General features: G+C 35.7%; 2 protein-coding genes across 2 annotated transcripts; both read left to right on the top strand.

Moving 5' to 3' along the window:
* Positions 1–9,143: 9,143 nt before the first annotated feature.
* LOC115747057 lies at positions 9,144–9,719 on the top strand. Its single transcript, XM_030683088.2, has 2 exons — positions 9,144–9,207; positions 9,317–9,719. The coding sequence occupies exons 1-2, from the start codon at positions 9,187–9,189 to the stop codon at positions 9,542–9,544; spliced, it is 249 nt and encodes an 82-aa protein (XP_030538948.1). The 5' UTR covers positions 9,144–9,186; the 3' UTR covers positions 9,545–9,719.
* A 1,540-nt stretch (positions 9,720–11,259) lies between these two features.
* Positions 11,260–13,469, top strand: LOC115747094 (ADP-ribosylation factor 1-like). The gene is made up of 7 exons (XM_030683148.2): positions 11,260–11,385; positions 11,475–11,630; positions 12,141–12,211; positions 12,430–12,549; positions 12,652–12,770; positions 12,944–13,025; positions 13,221–13,469. The coding sequence occupies exons 1-7, from the start codon at positions 11,265–11,267 to the stop codon at positions 13,224–13,226; spliced, it is 675 nt and encodes a 224-aa protein (XP_030539008.2). The 5' UTR covers positions 11,260–11,264; the 3' UTR covers positions 13,227–13,469.
* Positions 13,470–14,156: the final 687 nt, after the last annotated feature.

Genomic DNA, 14,156 nt, shown 5'->3' with positions numbered 1-14,156 from the left:
TACATAAAAGAAATTCCTTAGAGATTTTACATCCAAATTTTATGTTTTTTTGTCCCTCCTGCATGATGAATCTTCTAGTTTCATAGCAACTAATTAATAAACGGAAGAAATTTTCACAGAGGAAATAAATCTTCATCATTCATGAAAATATTTCGACATAAATTGTTATAGATAAGAAAAATATTTTTTATTGACTAATTATTTTAAGCGATAAAACCGATCGTTTTTAGTAAAATATTTTTCAAATCATCAATTTTTTCGCAAAATAAACGTTGCCAATTAGTCTATTCAAATTTCGAAAATATTCTCCAGAAAAAGCATGCTATTCATTCATATTTAGCTAGAAGGACAATTCCATAGAAAAACATGCGAACTAAGTGGAGGTAGCCAAGTTGGCATCTCTTGATAATCACTGGGAACAATAAGTGATTAAAGGTTTAAAGCAGAATTGTGTGTGGCTCCACGATAATGCTTAAAAGGTTCCAAAAGCATCAACGTCGCAAGTGGTTGTATAGTACAAGTAGAAGACTCAATTTCTTTTCTTTCCTTCCTAAGAATTAAGTAAGAGATTAACCATATATCTAATCAGCATCCTAGTCCAATAATGAGTGATTTGTTATAGTAACTTGGGATTCGCCACCGCTAACAAGCTTTTTATTTCGTCTTGCATGCAAGTACTTTAATTTATGCAACTATGCATTTTACAAATGTATTAATTCACCAAACGAATTAATGGAGCGTGGTCCACTAATTAGTCATGGTGCCTGTAAAAGAATGCAATAATACACGTTCGGGTCTTAGTAATATGTTCGCTAAGGGTCTGTTTGGTAATGATTCTGATCCTCTGTTTCTGTTCCTAGAAACAAAAAAGGATCAGAAACATGTTTGGTAATGGAAAAAAAATGATTTTGATTCTGGTCCCGGGAACACTTTTGGACCACTTTTCAAAAGCAAAAAAAAGATGATTCTGGTGTTTTGGAACACTTTTGAGGATCACTTTTTTACACAATATACTTATGACTTATCCCTCATACTTATAATTAAAAGTTTAATATAAAATGGTATTATTTTAAAAAAAAGTCCACGTGGATTTTCAACTTTACATAAATTAAAATAAATTAAAATAAATTAAAATTCAATTTTAAAAATTGCTAAAAACTAATTTTCTTAAATTAAAAATTTTATTTAAGGAAAATTTAATATAAAAAATTAAAAATTTAAGAAATAGGGGAAATAAAAAATATTTAGATTTTTAATTTAATAATTTAAAAATAATTTAAAAAATTTAGATTGAAAATAGCTAAAATTTTGAAAAAAAATTCTCGTCATCGAGATCTTCCCCTCCCCCCCGCCCCTTTTTTTTTTTTTTTTTTTAAAATTAGTTTTTTTTTGTAAAATTTTAAGCCTATTTTTAAATTCAATTTAAATTTAAATTTAAAAAATTAGTTTTTAGAAAATTTTTAAATCTAATTTATTTTTTATATTAAGGGACCTCTAATACGCATTTTTTTTTCAAATTTTTAGCTATTTTATTTTTTATTCTAATTAAGTTTTATTTTTTATTTCCTATTATGTTTTTTCAACTTTTATCTTTTTTTTTTATTAAAGATTGGACCCAACCATCCGCGTCGTCAACTAAATCTCCATTTTTTCTCCATTTTTCGAGCCCCACAAAAATTTTGTCGAGTCGAGTGAAGAAAAAATCAATGTAGTTGAGTTGGAGGTCTTGTAAGCTTGTACGATGTGTAATTACAAGAGTGCAAAACTATAGACAGTTGCAAAATGAGGAGCTTTTCTTTCATTTTTTTTGGGTAATCAATCTAAAAGTCACGATAAATAATAACAAACAAATGATTTAGGCAAATTCTATAAATGTAATACGAATTACTTTTTAAACAATATAAACGACTGCATACTCATGAAAAATCGACAAACGAATTGGGAACGGAAATTTTGTTACTTTTTTTTTTTTGCTCCATAATCACTATTTGATTATTTTCCCTCTTTGCCATCAAATGTGATTATATAATTATTTGATTTAAATGAAAAATTGGGAACGGAAATTTTGTGCAGCTACCAAACGCGTTTCCGTTCCAGGAACAAAAATTGTAAACAGCTACCAAACGCGTTTTGATTCTCAAAAAATCATCCAGGGAACAGAATAAAAAAAAGTGATTTTGATCGGAATCATTGTTTGGGAACAGAATCACCGCCAAACAGACCCTAATTAAGCATTCGTGCTCTCTAAAATATTGAAAGCGGACATAAGTGGAAGGGAAATAGCCACAAAAAATCTTAAATTATGCCTGCTGCGACACATTTACAATGCACTTTTTTTATTGTGACATAAAAAATCCCAAACTATGCCCACTGTGATACATTTATCCTAAATTTTTTCTTGTGACATAAAAAGCCCCAAACTTGTGCTTATGTCATATGATTTTTTTTTTAGTGAAAACAACATCTTTTTTATTTGATTTAAATAATTTTAGCGATGCTCATTTACGGAATCTTGACAGAGAGTGAATGCGTCACATATGTACAAATTTAAGATTTTTGGTGTCATGGAAATTATTTTTTGCATAATTATGTCGCGATGGGAGTTATTTGGTACGACATTTAAGATCTCTTGCCTTTACTTTGGGAAATCTTTAAAGTAATGCCCAGTTAAGAAATAAAAGAAATATGATAATACCCAGTTAAGAAATAAAAGAAAAGCCACATTACATTCTTAACAATGGCAATGAGAATCTGCCTAGAAAAAGGAAAAACGGAAAACAAGGAAAAAATAGATTTAGGTCCACCATTTTAAGTTTCTCGAAGGACTTTTATGGGCAATTTTGTCTCTTTATGGAAAATGAGGATTTAGTCATCATAGGGCTTCGTAGCCCCACAAGATAAGAAAATCCTTACTTGGAATTAACAACCCATAATTGGTAGGTTTATCAAATTACCACATAAACAAATGAAGATTATCCCAATGTTCTGCATCTATATAAATCGCAGAATCACATCACTCTTATACCAAAATACACAGTGAATAGGCTACGAATCATTCCTCATTTGAAAACAAAATCAGACATGGATGTCGTCAAGAGTTGTGCTCGGTTAGTGGTGCTGATGCTCATGGCCACGATAGCATTGCAGGCATCTGCGACTGAGGTCAAATCATTTAAATCGGATCGTTGCAAGGTCGAATGCTTGGTGGAATGTTCCGCGGTTACTAACAAAAGGGCCTGCTATCTCACGTGCTACACGAATTGTATGGATGGTGCCTCGGAGGTTGAGACATTAGAAAGCCAACGCAGCCTCGATTGCATAGTGTCCAAATGTTTTGACCTGCTATCTGGTACAAAAACAAAACCTTCACCTTTTAAATAGGATATCTGTCTGTTTTCCTTTATTCGTCAATCGTGACGTGCTAAAACCTTCAACTGTTGTTTAACAAGAAACTCTAATCGACAAAAAAAGAAGAAGAAGAGAAACTCTAAACTTTCTCTTACATATTTTTCTTGGGATCGGTCGTTGAGAGTTGTGTTTATGAGACAAGTCTGGGCATTGAGGAGAAGTTATTACATGGTTTGTAAATCGTAAATTTCAATATCATAGAAATTATTTTTTGTCAAAAAATGAATTCTGTTTTTGCAAACTATAGATCTTATCTTTGTCGACAAAGAAAGCTTTTTTTTTTCTATCCCCATTTTCCTAAAGAAGCAAATAACGAAAAACTAGCCAAAAAACACCCTAAGGATAGGTGGATATTGATTGATCATCGACTTTGGAAAAGTTATACCTTTAAAAAAATTAATAGTATTTTTTCATTGTATTTCAATAGTTGGAAATGTATACTATGGGTTCTTATGTATTTTCTTATATTGCAGACGCCAAGAAAGTTGAAGGCTGTGTGGGTTCATGCTCGAAAAATTACAAGAAACCTTAAGCCACTCAAGAGTTTGAAGGATTGCATTCGCAATGAAAGTGAAACAATAAACCGTGTACTTGTAGCAAATAATGTATGGGACAAAAAGAATACTAAATACAAAGTGCACCATTACTTTTCTCAAAATCATTGTTTACCTAATTAATTGTCATTGGGCTTCTTAAAATTACTCATCTCCTTGTCGTTTCATTGTCAAAGAGATATTGTCTTTCCTGCCATTTATGTTGTTGGAATGTTTCCTCATAGAATGACAATTCATTGGCCGAAATATATGCGTATATTTGGAAGACATCAAACATGAAGTTCTAATTTCAGTCGATTTACATGAGATTTCAGGCCTAAAGCTAAGAAATTAGCATTCCTTTGTGGGCTTAGAAATCAAGGTGCCAATTTCTTTGCGAAAAGCCACAAAAACCACAAATATATGCCTACTATGACACATTTATCTTGAACTTTTTTTTTGTGATATCAAAACCCTCAAACTATGCCTAGTATGATACATTTATTCTAAACTTCTTCTAGCGAAATAAAAACCTCAAACTTGTACTTATGTGGCACATTTCCATTTGTCAATGTACTGTTGGATGATTTTTCAGGCAAAACAACGGTGTTTTTTATTTCACCTAAGCAACATGAGCGCCATGTCAACTTTATTTTTTTTTATGGCTTCCATGTAGGCAGATTTTTAACGGTTCTATTGACTAACAGATGGTAAATGTATCACACAGGTTCAAGTTTGAGATTTTTGGTGATACATAAAAATGTTTCGGTAAATGTGTTCCAATAGACATAGTTTACGATTTTTGGTGACTTTTGCCGTAAGCATAATGATTTGTCATATCACAAGATACTTAAAAAGCACAATCTATTAGTTATTCAAATGGGTTTTTATTCTGTATATAAGTGATCTATAAGTAAAGACATTCGGAAAAAAAATCTGTTTTTAGGGTAAAATAACTTATAACGAGTTCAAACGCGCGGAGATTAAATGCATGTGATGTAACACTAACTTTATACGAATTAAATATAACTTAACCATGATTTAAGTTCACTCTGTCCGCAATATTTCGGGTGAAAAAACCTGTGGCTCCAAATGCAAACAAAAGATGTGTTGACGCCTAAATTTTGACTAATCTATTTTTTGCATAAAAATTAGAACTAATTTTAGTTCTAAATAAAAATCATCTCACATATTTATTTTTAGTGTACATTGCATTGGCATATAATAGGGCAAGCAGAACACTTAAATTGGCATGCGTCTAGACTAGGCACGGGATGGAAAAATACACCGAGAAGATTTGAAACTTCAGGGACTGTATTGCAAATACTTAAAATTTCGGGGACCGCATTGCAAATACTTGGAACTTCGGGGACTGTATTGCAAATACCAAAAGAAGATGAAGAAAAGAAGATGAAGAAGGGAAGATGATGAAGGGAAGATAATGAAGGGAAGATGAAAATGGAAGGTGAAGAAATGAAGATGAAGAAGGGAAGATGAAAATGGAAGGTGAAGAAATGAAGATGAAGAAGAGAAGATGAAGATGGAAGGTGAAGAAATGAAGATGAAGAATGAAGGATGGAGAACTTTGCCTATAAAAGAGGAGGAGAATTTTGGTGATAGAGAATGTAGAGAGCTCTTGAGAGGGGAGAGTGGAAGAGAATTGAGAGAGTTTTGAGAGAGTTTTTGAGAGGAATTTTTAGAGAGGAAAAAGAGAGTTCTTGAGAAAAATCAGAAGAGAAAATTCGAGAGTGAAGAAAAGAGTTTTAGTCGAGCATCATCTTCGACGAGTCCCGACACATATTTCGCCTCTCGCCACCCAACAACGCCATTGCTTGCCATTTTCGACGACAGCCGCGTTCTTCCAGCTCCGAGATCTTGAAGGGAACTATAACGTGTATGTGAGTAAGATTTTGTGTAATAGAAGGTAATCCTTTCCATCTCGATCTACAAAAATGTAATCGTTTGGTTTGAACATTTGTTTGTTTATTTTAGACATGCTACGTGTTCCAAATTTTAGCATTATTACATGTTAATTTATTTTTATAAATACTCGTGATCGGCTGCGTTTTCTTTCTTTCTAAATCACCCATAGTGTATATCGTACAAAGTTCAATGTTTTACATCCCCATAAAAAAGAAGAAAAAACCAAAAAAATTGCATCTTTGAATTTCAAGTAAAATCCATCAAAATTGCCAAATCAAATATTTTTTTCATGAAAATGGTACCGAAAGGGTGTTAGAGTAATCTAGCGTAACCAAATCCCCGAATTCAAAATCTCCGGTTCGCGGAAATAAGATAGTTTTCTCCCGCTATTTTATTTAGGTTTCTAATCAACCTACCGAAAATGATTAGTGGCGACTCCAAATTCAAAACACGTTGCATGTTAATTATTTGAACCTTAAGTTGCGATTTGGTATGAACTTGGGAGAGTCCGAGTTAGGTTAATTAATTAACCTGATAATCCATTAGCCCGAAACTTAACTCGTTTATTTTTTTAGGTCGCGACAAGATGGACTCTCCACCAATCATCATTCAATCAAGAACGATAAAGCTGGGCTGTTCTAGGGTTGGATCAAAGAAAGGGATATTCCCAACAAATTCTTCCCCTCAAGCTGCTCGTTGGAGTTACGATTCGACCCTCTGTGGTGGGCACCGATTTCTCATTTCTAGGTTATTCATCGCCGGACATCATCGGCTGTCAAGAATGTAAGATCGATTAGGACCAACCGTTATGACATATGTAAGTGATCTTAGAATAAGTAAGAGTTTCTGCAAGTCTTTCATTCCTGGTTAGCTCACTTAAAACTATACGTGCAACCGTTTACTTCAAAAACTTAACACGTGCAACCTCACGCGAATGTTGATAGTAAGATAAAAGCTTATGTTAATCACTCATACTATCAGAGTAGACGTTATATATGTCATATGATCATTGTGGGATTGTGCGATGTCTAAAATAATGTGTTATGATCTAGCTTGAATCGATTCGGTATTATGTAATTCTTAAGAGCTTTTAAAAATTCTTTAAAACAACCAGAAAGTGGATAATACCAAAGCCAAATCATAGTGTTTGCGATAAAGACTTTTTGACAGTACTTATTAGTTTCTTTCTCGAAAATCAAAATGAAAGAAAAGACATTGATATTCCGTCAAAATCAAAGCGTGCTTTAGGAGAAGTCTTTTTGACAAGTGTCCTCCGTGCACTGATTAATCATGCCAATAAAATAAATTATTTTTCTTTTCAATGCATTGATCACACGTGACACGTGACAAACAATGCATTGAAAATGACAAAAAATTTTCTTAATTAGATGTTTGACAAAGGGCGCTTATTAGTAACATCCATTTGGAAATTGGCTTTGTTTAACGCACTCCCATCTTCCACGTTTTTGTAGGCAAGGAAAGAAAAATATCCTCTATCACACACCAATATCTTCAACACCGGATAAGATGAGCAGACAAATCAAGCCATCTTTCGCCATCGAGGTTTAACAGCAGAAGATCGGTTGGATATTGAAGGGATTCATTATCTAACCGGCAATCTGATCTTGTGGTCAATGCCTTGTGGCAGAAAATGAATGGTCCATATCTTAAATAGGGTTTTGTTAGCAAGAGTTCTGCAAAGCACTCATTAAGCAACTAATCAAGGAAATTTAATGGTTTTCAATGCACTGATTGCCCTTGTATAATGCATTATCAGTTACTTGAAAATTAAATTATTCCATATGCACTTAACCAATGCCTTGGGAGGCACTCGTTAACATGACATATTCAAATGTTACAAAATTGTTAAGATTATGCGCACAAACATAACGAAATAAAGAATAATTGAGTTTCGACCAAAAAAGAAAAAGAGAGTAAATGAGATAGAGAAAAATCAAGGCATAATATTTATCCTAATTTACCCTTAAATTATGAATACATCCAGCAGAGAATTTCAATATAATTATCACCTCTCACCTCTCTATTACAACTCTCAATTACAAGAGAAAGAGATAATATATAGACAGTACAAGAAAACTCTAAGGGTTAAGAAAAACCTAAACCACTTAATAGCTATTCATGGATTGAAATCAAACTATGAATAAAATATAGGCCAAAACTATGAAAGTCCTCCGACTCTTGAAGAGTGTTATCTCTTGTGATTATCGCGGACCTCCGGCTGCTTATCGGGGAGCGAGACCTTTATGTTTTCCTATCGATGAGGATTATAAATTACATCCCTAAAAAAATAACGTCCAGCACATTGTCTTTATTTCTTGTTAACTACAGATGCTACAATCTTTCACGCTTAACAAGAAAAGGAGCAAGTCTTCCATACTCCGGATGAATGGGAGCCCAACTAAAATGCACCATTAGATCAAGAAAGAAGTGTTTTTTTTTTGGTCAATCAAGAAAATAAGTGTTGAGCTTCTTCTTTTTGGGCCAGTCGGGATCGAGAACTTGATTACTTAGTCAGTTTATTAGCTCTTGCTAATTGGGTGGGGTCGAAACCAGAGTCGGTCACGATATATAAGCCCAACAAATTCCTCAGAACAGAAGGAGGGGAAGAAAAAAGAAAAGAAAAAAATTCCCCTTTATAATAGCAATAAATTCTAGTTCTCGAGTCGTTTGATGGCTTTTAAAGTCCAATGGCCACCCTAATGTTAACAGCATACACTATTTACATGAATATAGCTGATCATTAGTATGACGACTCATTAGGCACGCTCATGCTCGCTAGTCTTCTTCTTATGCGTAACATAATATCGATCTTACTGTCGAACTAAGCACTGGGATTTTCATCTAATGGAAAACTTGAAGGAGTTGGTACCCAATGAACCAATTTTAAGCAAAAATCACCTTGTTAAGATGCACAATTATCACCTCTGTAGAAGATGCCAAGTGATTAGCCGTTGATCTCTTCCCGTTTACAATATTACACAGGTCAGGTAAAAAGCATGAGATTAAACACGTTATAAAATTCACAGCCACTTCTTATGCCAACTCAGATCAATAGGATTGGACCACGTGGCTCCAGTTCACTTGTCTTCGATTTCAAACAAGACTTGCGGCAGAATTATTGTGCCCTACAGAATCAAAAGGCTGTGGACCAATTCAACATCGCATGAATTGAGGGAATCAAATAGCTTATCAACACTATTAGCTCATCAATCTCTTTTAACAAAAGCTTGTTGAACTTTTCTTCTCTTTTGAAGGAAGAGCGTTTGAACTTCCACTAGGTATTTTGTGTGACAAATTCACCATGGATCCTTCAACCGGCAGGGTAAATCCCCAATCACAAACCTGATTGATCTCGATACCATTTTATTTATGCAGTTCGAATTCATTGATGAAATTGCTAACAGTATCTGTTTGAGCATGTTTTTTTTCAGGGAATCGACGGCAAAAATGCATTGGGAGCGGAGCAAGTAAGCGTAGTGAACACAATTGATTATTGTTCATCGGCGGGGCAAGGCCAAGAACAAAGGGATGTGCAAATAACCCACCAACCCCATCCCAAGGGCGACAATCCCACGTCAAGCGGAGGCTTACTGGCCGAAGCTGCCGCTTTAGTTGTGTCTACCCTTGAATCCGCTAAGGATGTCATCGCTGGGAAATGAAGCCAATCGTTGGATTATTGGATGTAGAAGATGGATAGTTTCTTCTCCTTAACAAAAGTTTCTATTTCTTGAGAATCAATTCTAAGATGCTGTTGGTCCCCCCTAGAGTGTCTGGAATCAATTCCTTGTACTGAATTCAGGATATTTTCCTATCAGTTTATTGCTCTCTCATGATTTGTTTTGGTAATGCACTTGAAAAATCTTCGATGTCTTGATATTGTGGTAATCGTATTTGCTTTTCTGACATTTAAGAGTTAATAGTTATGGTGCATCTATTCCATAATATATTGTTAAAGCTGGAGTCGAGAGGATGTTCATTTTTATGTGCACCGCATGACACTTCAATTTGCCTTTAGGGCTGCCACGCAGCTAGATACGTTGCATATTTTTACTGCATGGCCCGTGTTCGATTAATAAGCTTTTAGATAATTGATATGTCATCTCCAAACTTCATATTTAAATCTTGTAAATGCACATATAAAATGTATATCTAGATTTTATCTCTGATTGAGATTAAGCTTGAAAAAATGGATAAATTATTTAAAGGTCCTTTAAATATACTCTTAACTTATATGGCTTACTTTTCTATTATGGTAGTCAATGGTATAGTTTCATCTCAAATAATATAATTCTCAAATTCAGCAAACTCTCTTTAACCGAGAAAAGAATAAATTACTTTAGACTGAAAGAACAAAAATTGCTCTTTAGTGTTGTATTCTTGACCAAATTAAATGCATGGTCTCGTGCCATGATGGGAATATTTGTGTTTTTCTTCTCCAAAATCACTCAATCAAACTAAGCAAAAGCAAGTTTGGTAATTTGTAAGTTATTTTATTTATAATTTGATCGAAATGCAATTAATTTTATGTCAAAGGCACTGATAAGGAGAATGTTCAGAAACTTTAAGTTTTGCAATACAGTTTTTTTTTGGGTCTTTTTATCTGCGATTCCAATATTTGATTTATAGCTTGCAAAATAAGCAAAATAATAATAATCTTGAAACAAATTCCCAAATGATATAGCTCATTTCACATTTATTATAATAGAAAAACTCTAGGAAGTAGAAATAAGCAAATGAGGATTTGTAAAACTTCAATTGATTATCGTCCTTTGATACACGTGGATGGGGCGATTTATATGTATCCGTTAAGATATTTGAGCCCGAGATTGGATATCAATATTATCGAAAGAGAAATCATACTACAATCGAGTGAGGCTCCGATGCTTGTGGCATGAACTCGAACTCTCCTCAAATCTCATGGAATCCTAACGGAGCATAGTAGGAATATCAACACCTAATAACATCCTACCGGGAATGCCCTAGTCGGGGCCAGGCCGTACTAGAATACTTTCCACCATCCGTGAACTCCGAGGTTTTAGGTTTCAAAGTTCGTTAGCGACCAATCAAGAAATTCAAGTTTGCGCGACGACAATATTTTGACCAAAAAAAAAAAAGCAAAGTGTGCAAATGAGCTAGGTAGACTTTGCTTTTTTACTTTTTCAGACAAAAAAAAATGGATTTTTGTAAAAAAAAAAAAAAAAAAGAAGAACTGCCTTCAAAAGGGTTTTAAATAAAAAAAGAAAAGATTTGAAATAATTTGCAAATGCACTTGCCAGATTCTACTTCAACCGTGAGCTGATATTCCATTTGGAAAGTGACTATACTTTATTCTCTCTCTAGAACTAATCCGAATCTAATTCCGTCGCCTTTATGCCTCCTATGCAAGTCCCTACACCTTCCCTTTTGCTCCTAGAACTTATACTCGGTGAATGCATTTGCTGCTTCTTGCTGCTCTCTGTTCAAGCTCAACCATTTGAATCACTAGCTTCCATCTTTCGCAGTAAGTAGATGTGAAATCTCTCTCGCTGCATAAGTTAACGAAAATTGAATGACTCTTGATTCTGTCAAGATCTTTCTTTGCTGCATCAGTTGCCACGATGGGCTTGGCGATATCTCGGTTCGTGAAGATGCTATTTGCCAAGAAGGAGATGAGGATTCTGATGGTGGGTCTTGATGCTGCCGGGAAAACAACCATCCTCTACAAGTTGAAGCTTGGCGAAATCGTCACCACAATTCCCACAATCGGTTGGTACCATGTCCAGTTCCATTTATTGAGGGTTTAGCTATATGTGCAGATATGTGGTTTTGTTAAATATATGTACATTGGAACCCTGAAGCACCACCACAAACCCTACCGCACATTCACCTGCGGTGCAGTAAGGCACCACCCTGTTGTGCCGCCGCATTTCCCGGGCCTTTTCTTTTAGTGCTTCGACCCGGAGCGATAGCTTCTAGCTAGTTCAGTGGATAAGATGGCTGCGCTCAGTACAATCTTGACTCAGATTAGTTTTTGTAAATTCTGGAATGGCATTAGAGCTTGGAGTACTGAAAGGATCAAGGTTTAGGCAGTAATTTGTCTTGCAAGTACATCAATTTTTCAATGAAGAAGCCAAGAAATTTGCATCAAAGCTGATCCACCTGCGGTAGTCGACGATTGATTAACTAATAACTACAAAACATGATACTTTGGACAACAGTTACGTAAACCGTGAACATTAGCAGAATATTTTGATTCATGACGAACTTTGTAAGCAGGATTCAATGTCGAAACTGTCGAGTACAAGAATGTGAGCTTCACCGTCTGGGATGTTGGCGGACAGGACAAGGTACTGTGGCAGTTCTCAACTCTTTCTTTGTTTTTTGTTATGTACAAAGGGGACGAAAGTTTACATACTTTTGGCATAATCTCGATATCTCTGTGACTATACCTCCACGGATTCATGATCCATACGTCCTTCAAAAAGAGCAATGTTCTTTGCAAAGTGCTTGCCTACAATCCCTCGTGCAAGATTTGGTTGCCTCATATGGATCGGCTTAATTACAGATTCGACCCCTGTGGAGACACTATTTTCAGAACACCCAGGGACTTATCTTTGTGGTGGATAGCAATGACAGAGAGAGGATATCGGAAGCTAGGGACGAGCTTCATCGGATGCTGAGCGAGGTTAAACTCATTTTTCTTCCTGGTCACTGGTTTTGCCTTATTTACGTGCTACTAATGGATGCGAACTGAACGTGGTAGTCTTTCAATGTGAAACAACTGCAGGACGAGCTGCGCGATGCAACACTGCTCGTGTTTGCGAATAAGCAAGACCTTCCGAATGCAATGACTGTTGCCGAGATTACAGATAAGTTGGGCCTGCACTCACTCCGACAGCGCCGCTGGTAAATACCAACCCTCTGACGAAAGAAAAACCGTGATTGCATCAGATTGATTTTGGGAACATCAGCTTTAACACTTATCGATGATATGTAATACAGATGCTAAAAGCATATCCTGATCTTGTATTATTTAGTTGGTCAGCCATTGTTTTCTCATTAGTGACTGGCTGGTTCAGGTTCATACAGGCAGCCTGTGCAACCAATGGCCAAGGACTCTATGAAGGTCTGGATTGGTTATCCAGCAACATAACCACCAAGGCAAGTCGAGATCGAACCATGCTTTTTTCGACATTCTATAAATTCGCGTTATACGTGCACTTTGTCGCACCACAAATACCGTTCCCGGAAACATGCCCTGTGTACACTGGCATCAGTCCTTTTGTTCCAAATCTTCATTCTGCAAAGAGGGAACTGATAGATGCTGATTTATGCTTCATTCTTTTTTCCCCCCAGGCATAATATGATGCAGCAGCTGAAGCTATAGATGAAGCTTCGCAATCAGATGAAATGCATCTCAAATTACAAAGACTTTGAACAGATAAAAGAAAGACAAGTCCTGTACTTCTGTAAACAGTGAGAATTCGCTACCGCTCTTCACGTCATTTTCGAAGCTGCTATTAATCAATGCGAGAAAATATTGAACTCTCTATGTCTGAACTTGAAGATGTGATGATATGTTGACGAAAAACCAGTTTCTCCGCACTCATTGAATGTCGAAATGTTGCATTGTTTCGGGTAAAGAAGGGCGACAAACGCTCCTCTTTTGTGCAGCATGTAACTGCAACTGTGTGATTAGTTCGCTGTGCAAGGCATATTCTACAGAACAAAAGTAGAGTATCATACATCTGAAAATGTCTAGAAAGGTTGATGATTATTTCCTGTTTGCCTAGAGTGCGAGTCAATTTATAGCCTATGCGCTATAATTAACTACAACCTGAGATCGATTGAGACCACTGAAGGTGACTCCAGATCGACCTGAGAGCGACTTGCTATAATTGAAAATCAATCAATGCGGCTTGAGGTGCACCGGCACTATCCAAGGAGCAAACGGCGAAAAACCATGATGAACTACCTTTTATCCCTGTGGTCACTCGAGCTTCTGTGCGGTTGGTTTCATCTCACGTATAGAGTCTCATTGTTATGTCATTTGGCGTGCATATGAACATTTTCTCATGAGGCCAATATTCTGGTAGTACTCTAAATTGAGCGCACTTTATACGGTGATTTTCAATGTTAAAACAATGTCGTTCTATGAAAAGGCGTTTCTTGTGAGTGAATTCCGATTTCGTACACATGACCAAAGAACACTCTTGCCCCGATTCGGTAGGTGATTCCATACATTGACACTCTATGTATCGTCTTAGAAGCTTGTTAGGAGTTGCACCTTAC

This window comes from Rhodamnia argentea, chromosome 1 (assembly GCF_020921035.1).
Source record: "Rhodamnia argentea isolate NSW1041297 chromosome 1, ASM2092103v1, whole genome shotgun sequence".
Lineage (NCBI taxonomy): Eukaryota > Viridiplantae > Streptophyta > Magnoliopsida > Myrtales > Myrtaceae > Rhodamnia > Rhodamnia argentea.
The sequence above is the reverse complement of the archived record's forward strand: the minus strand, read 5'-3'. Positions and strand labels throughout refer to the sequence as shown.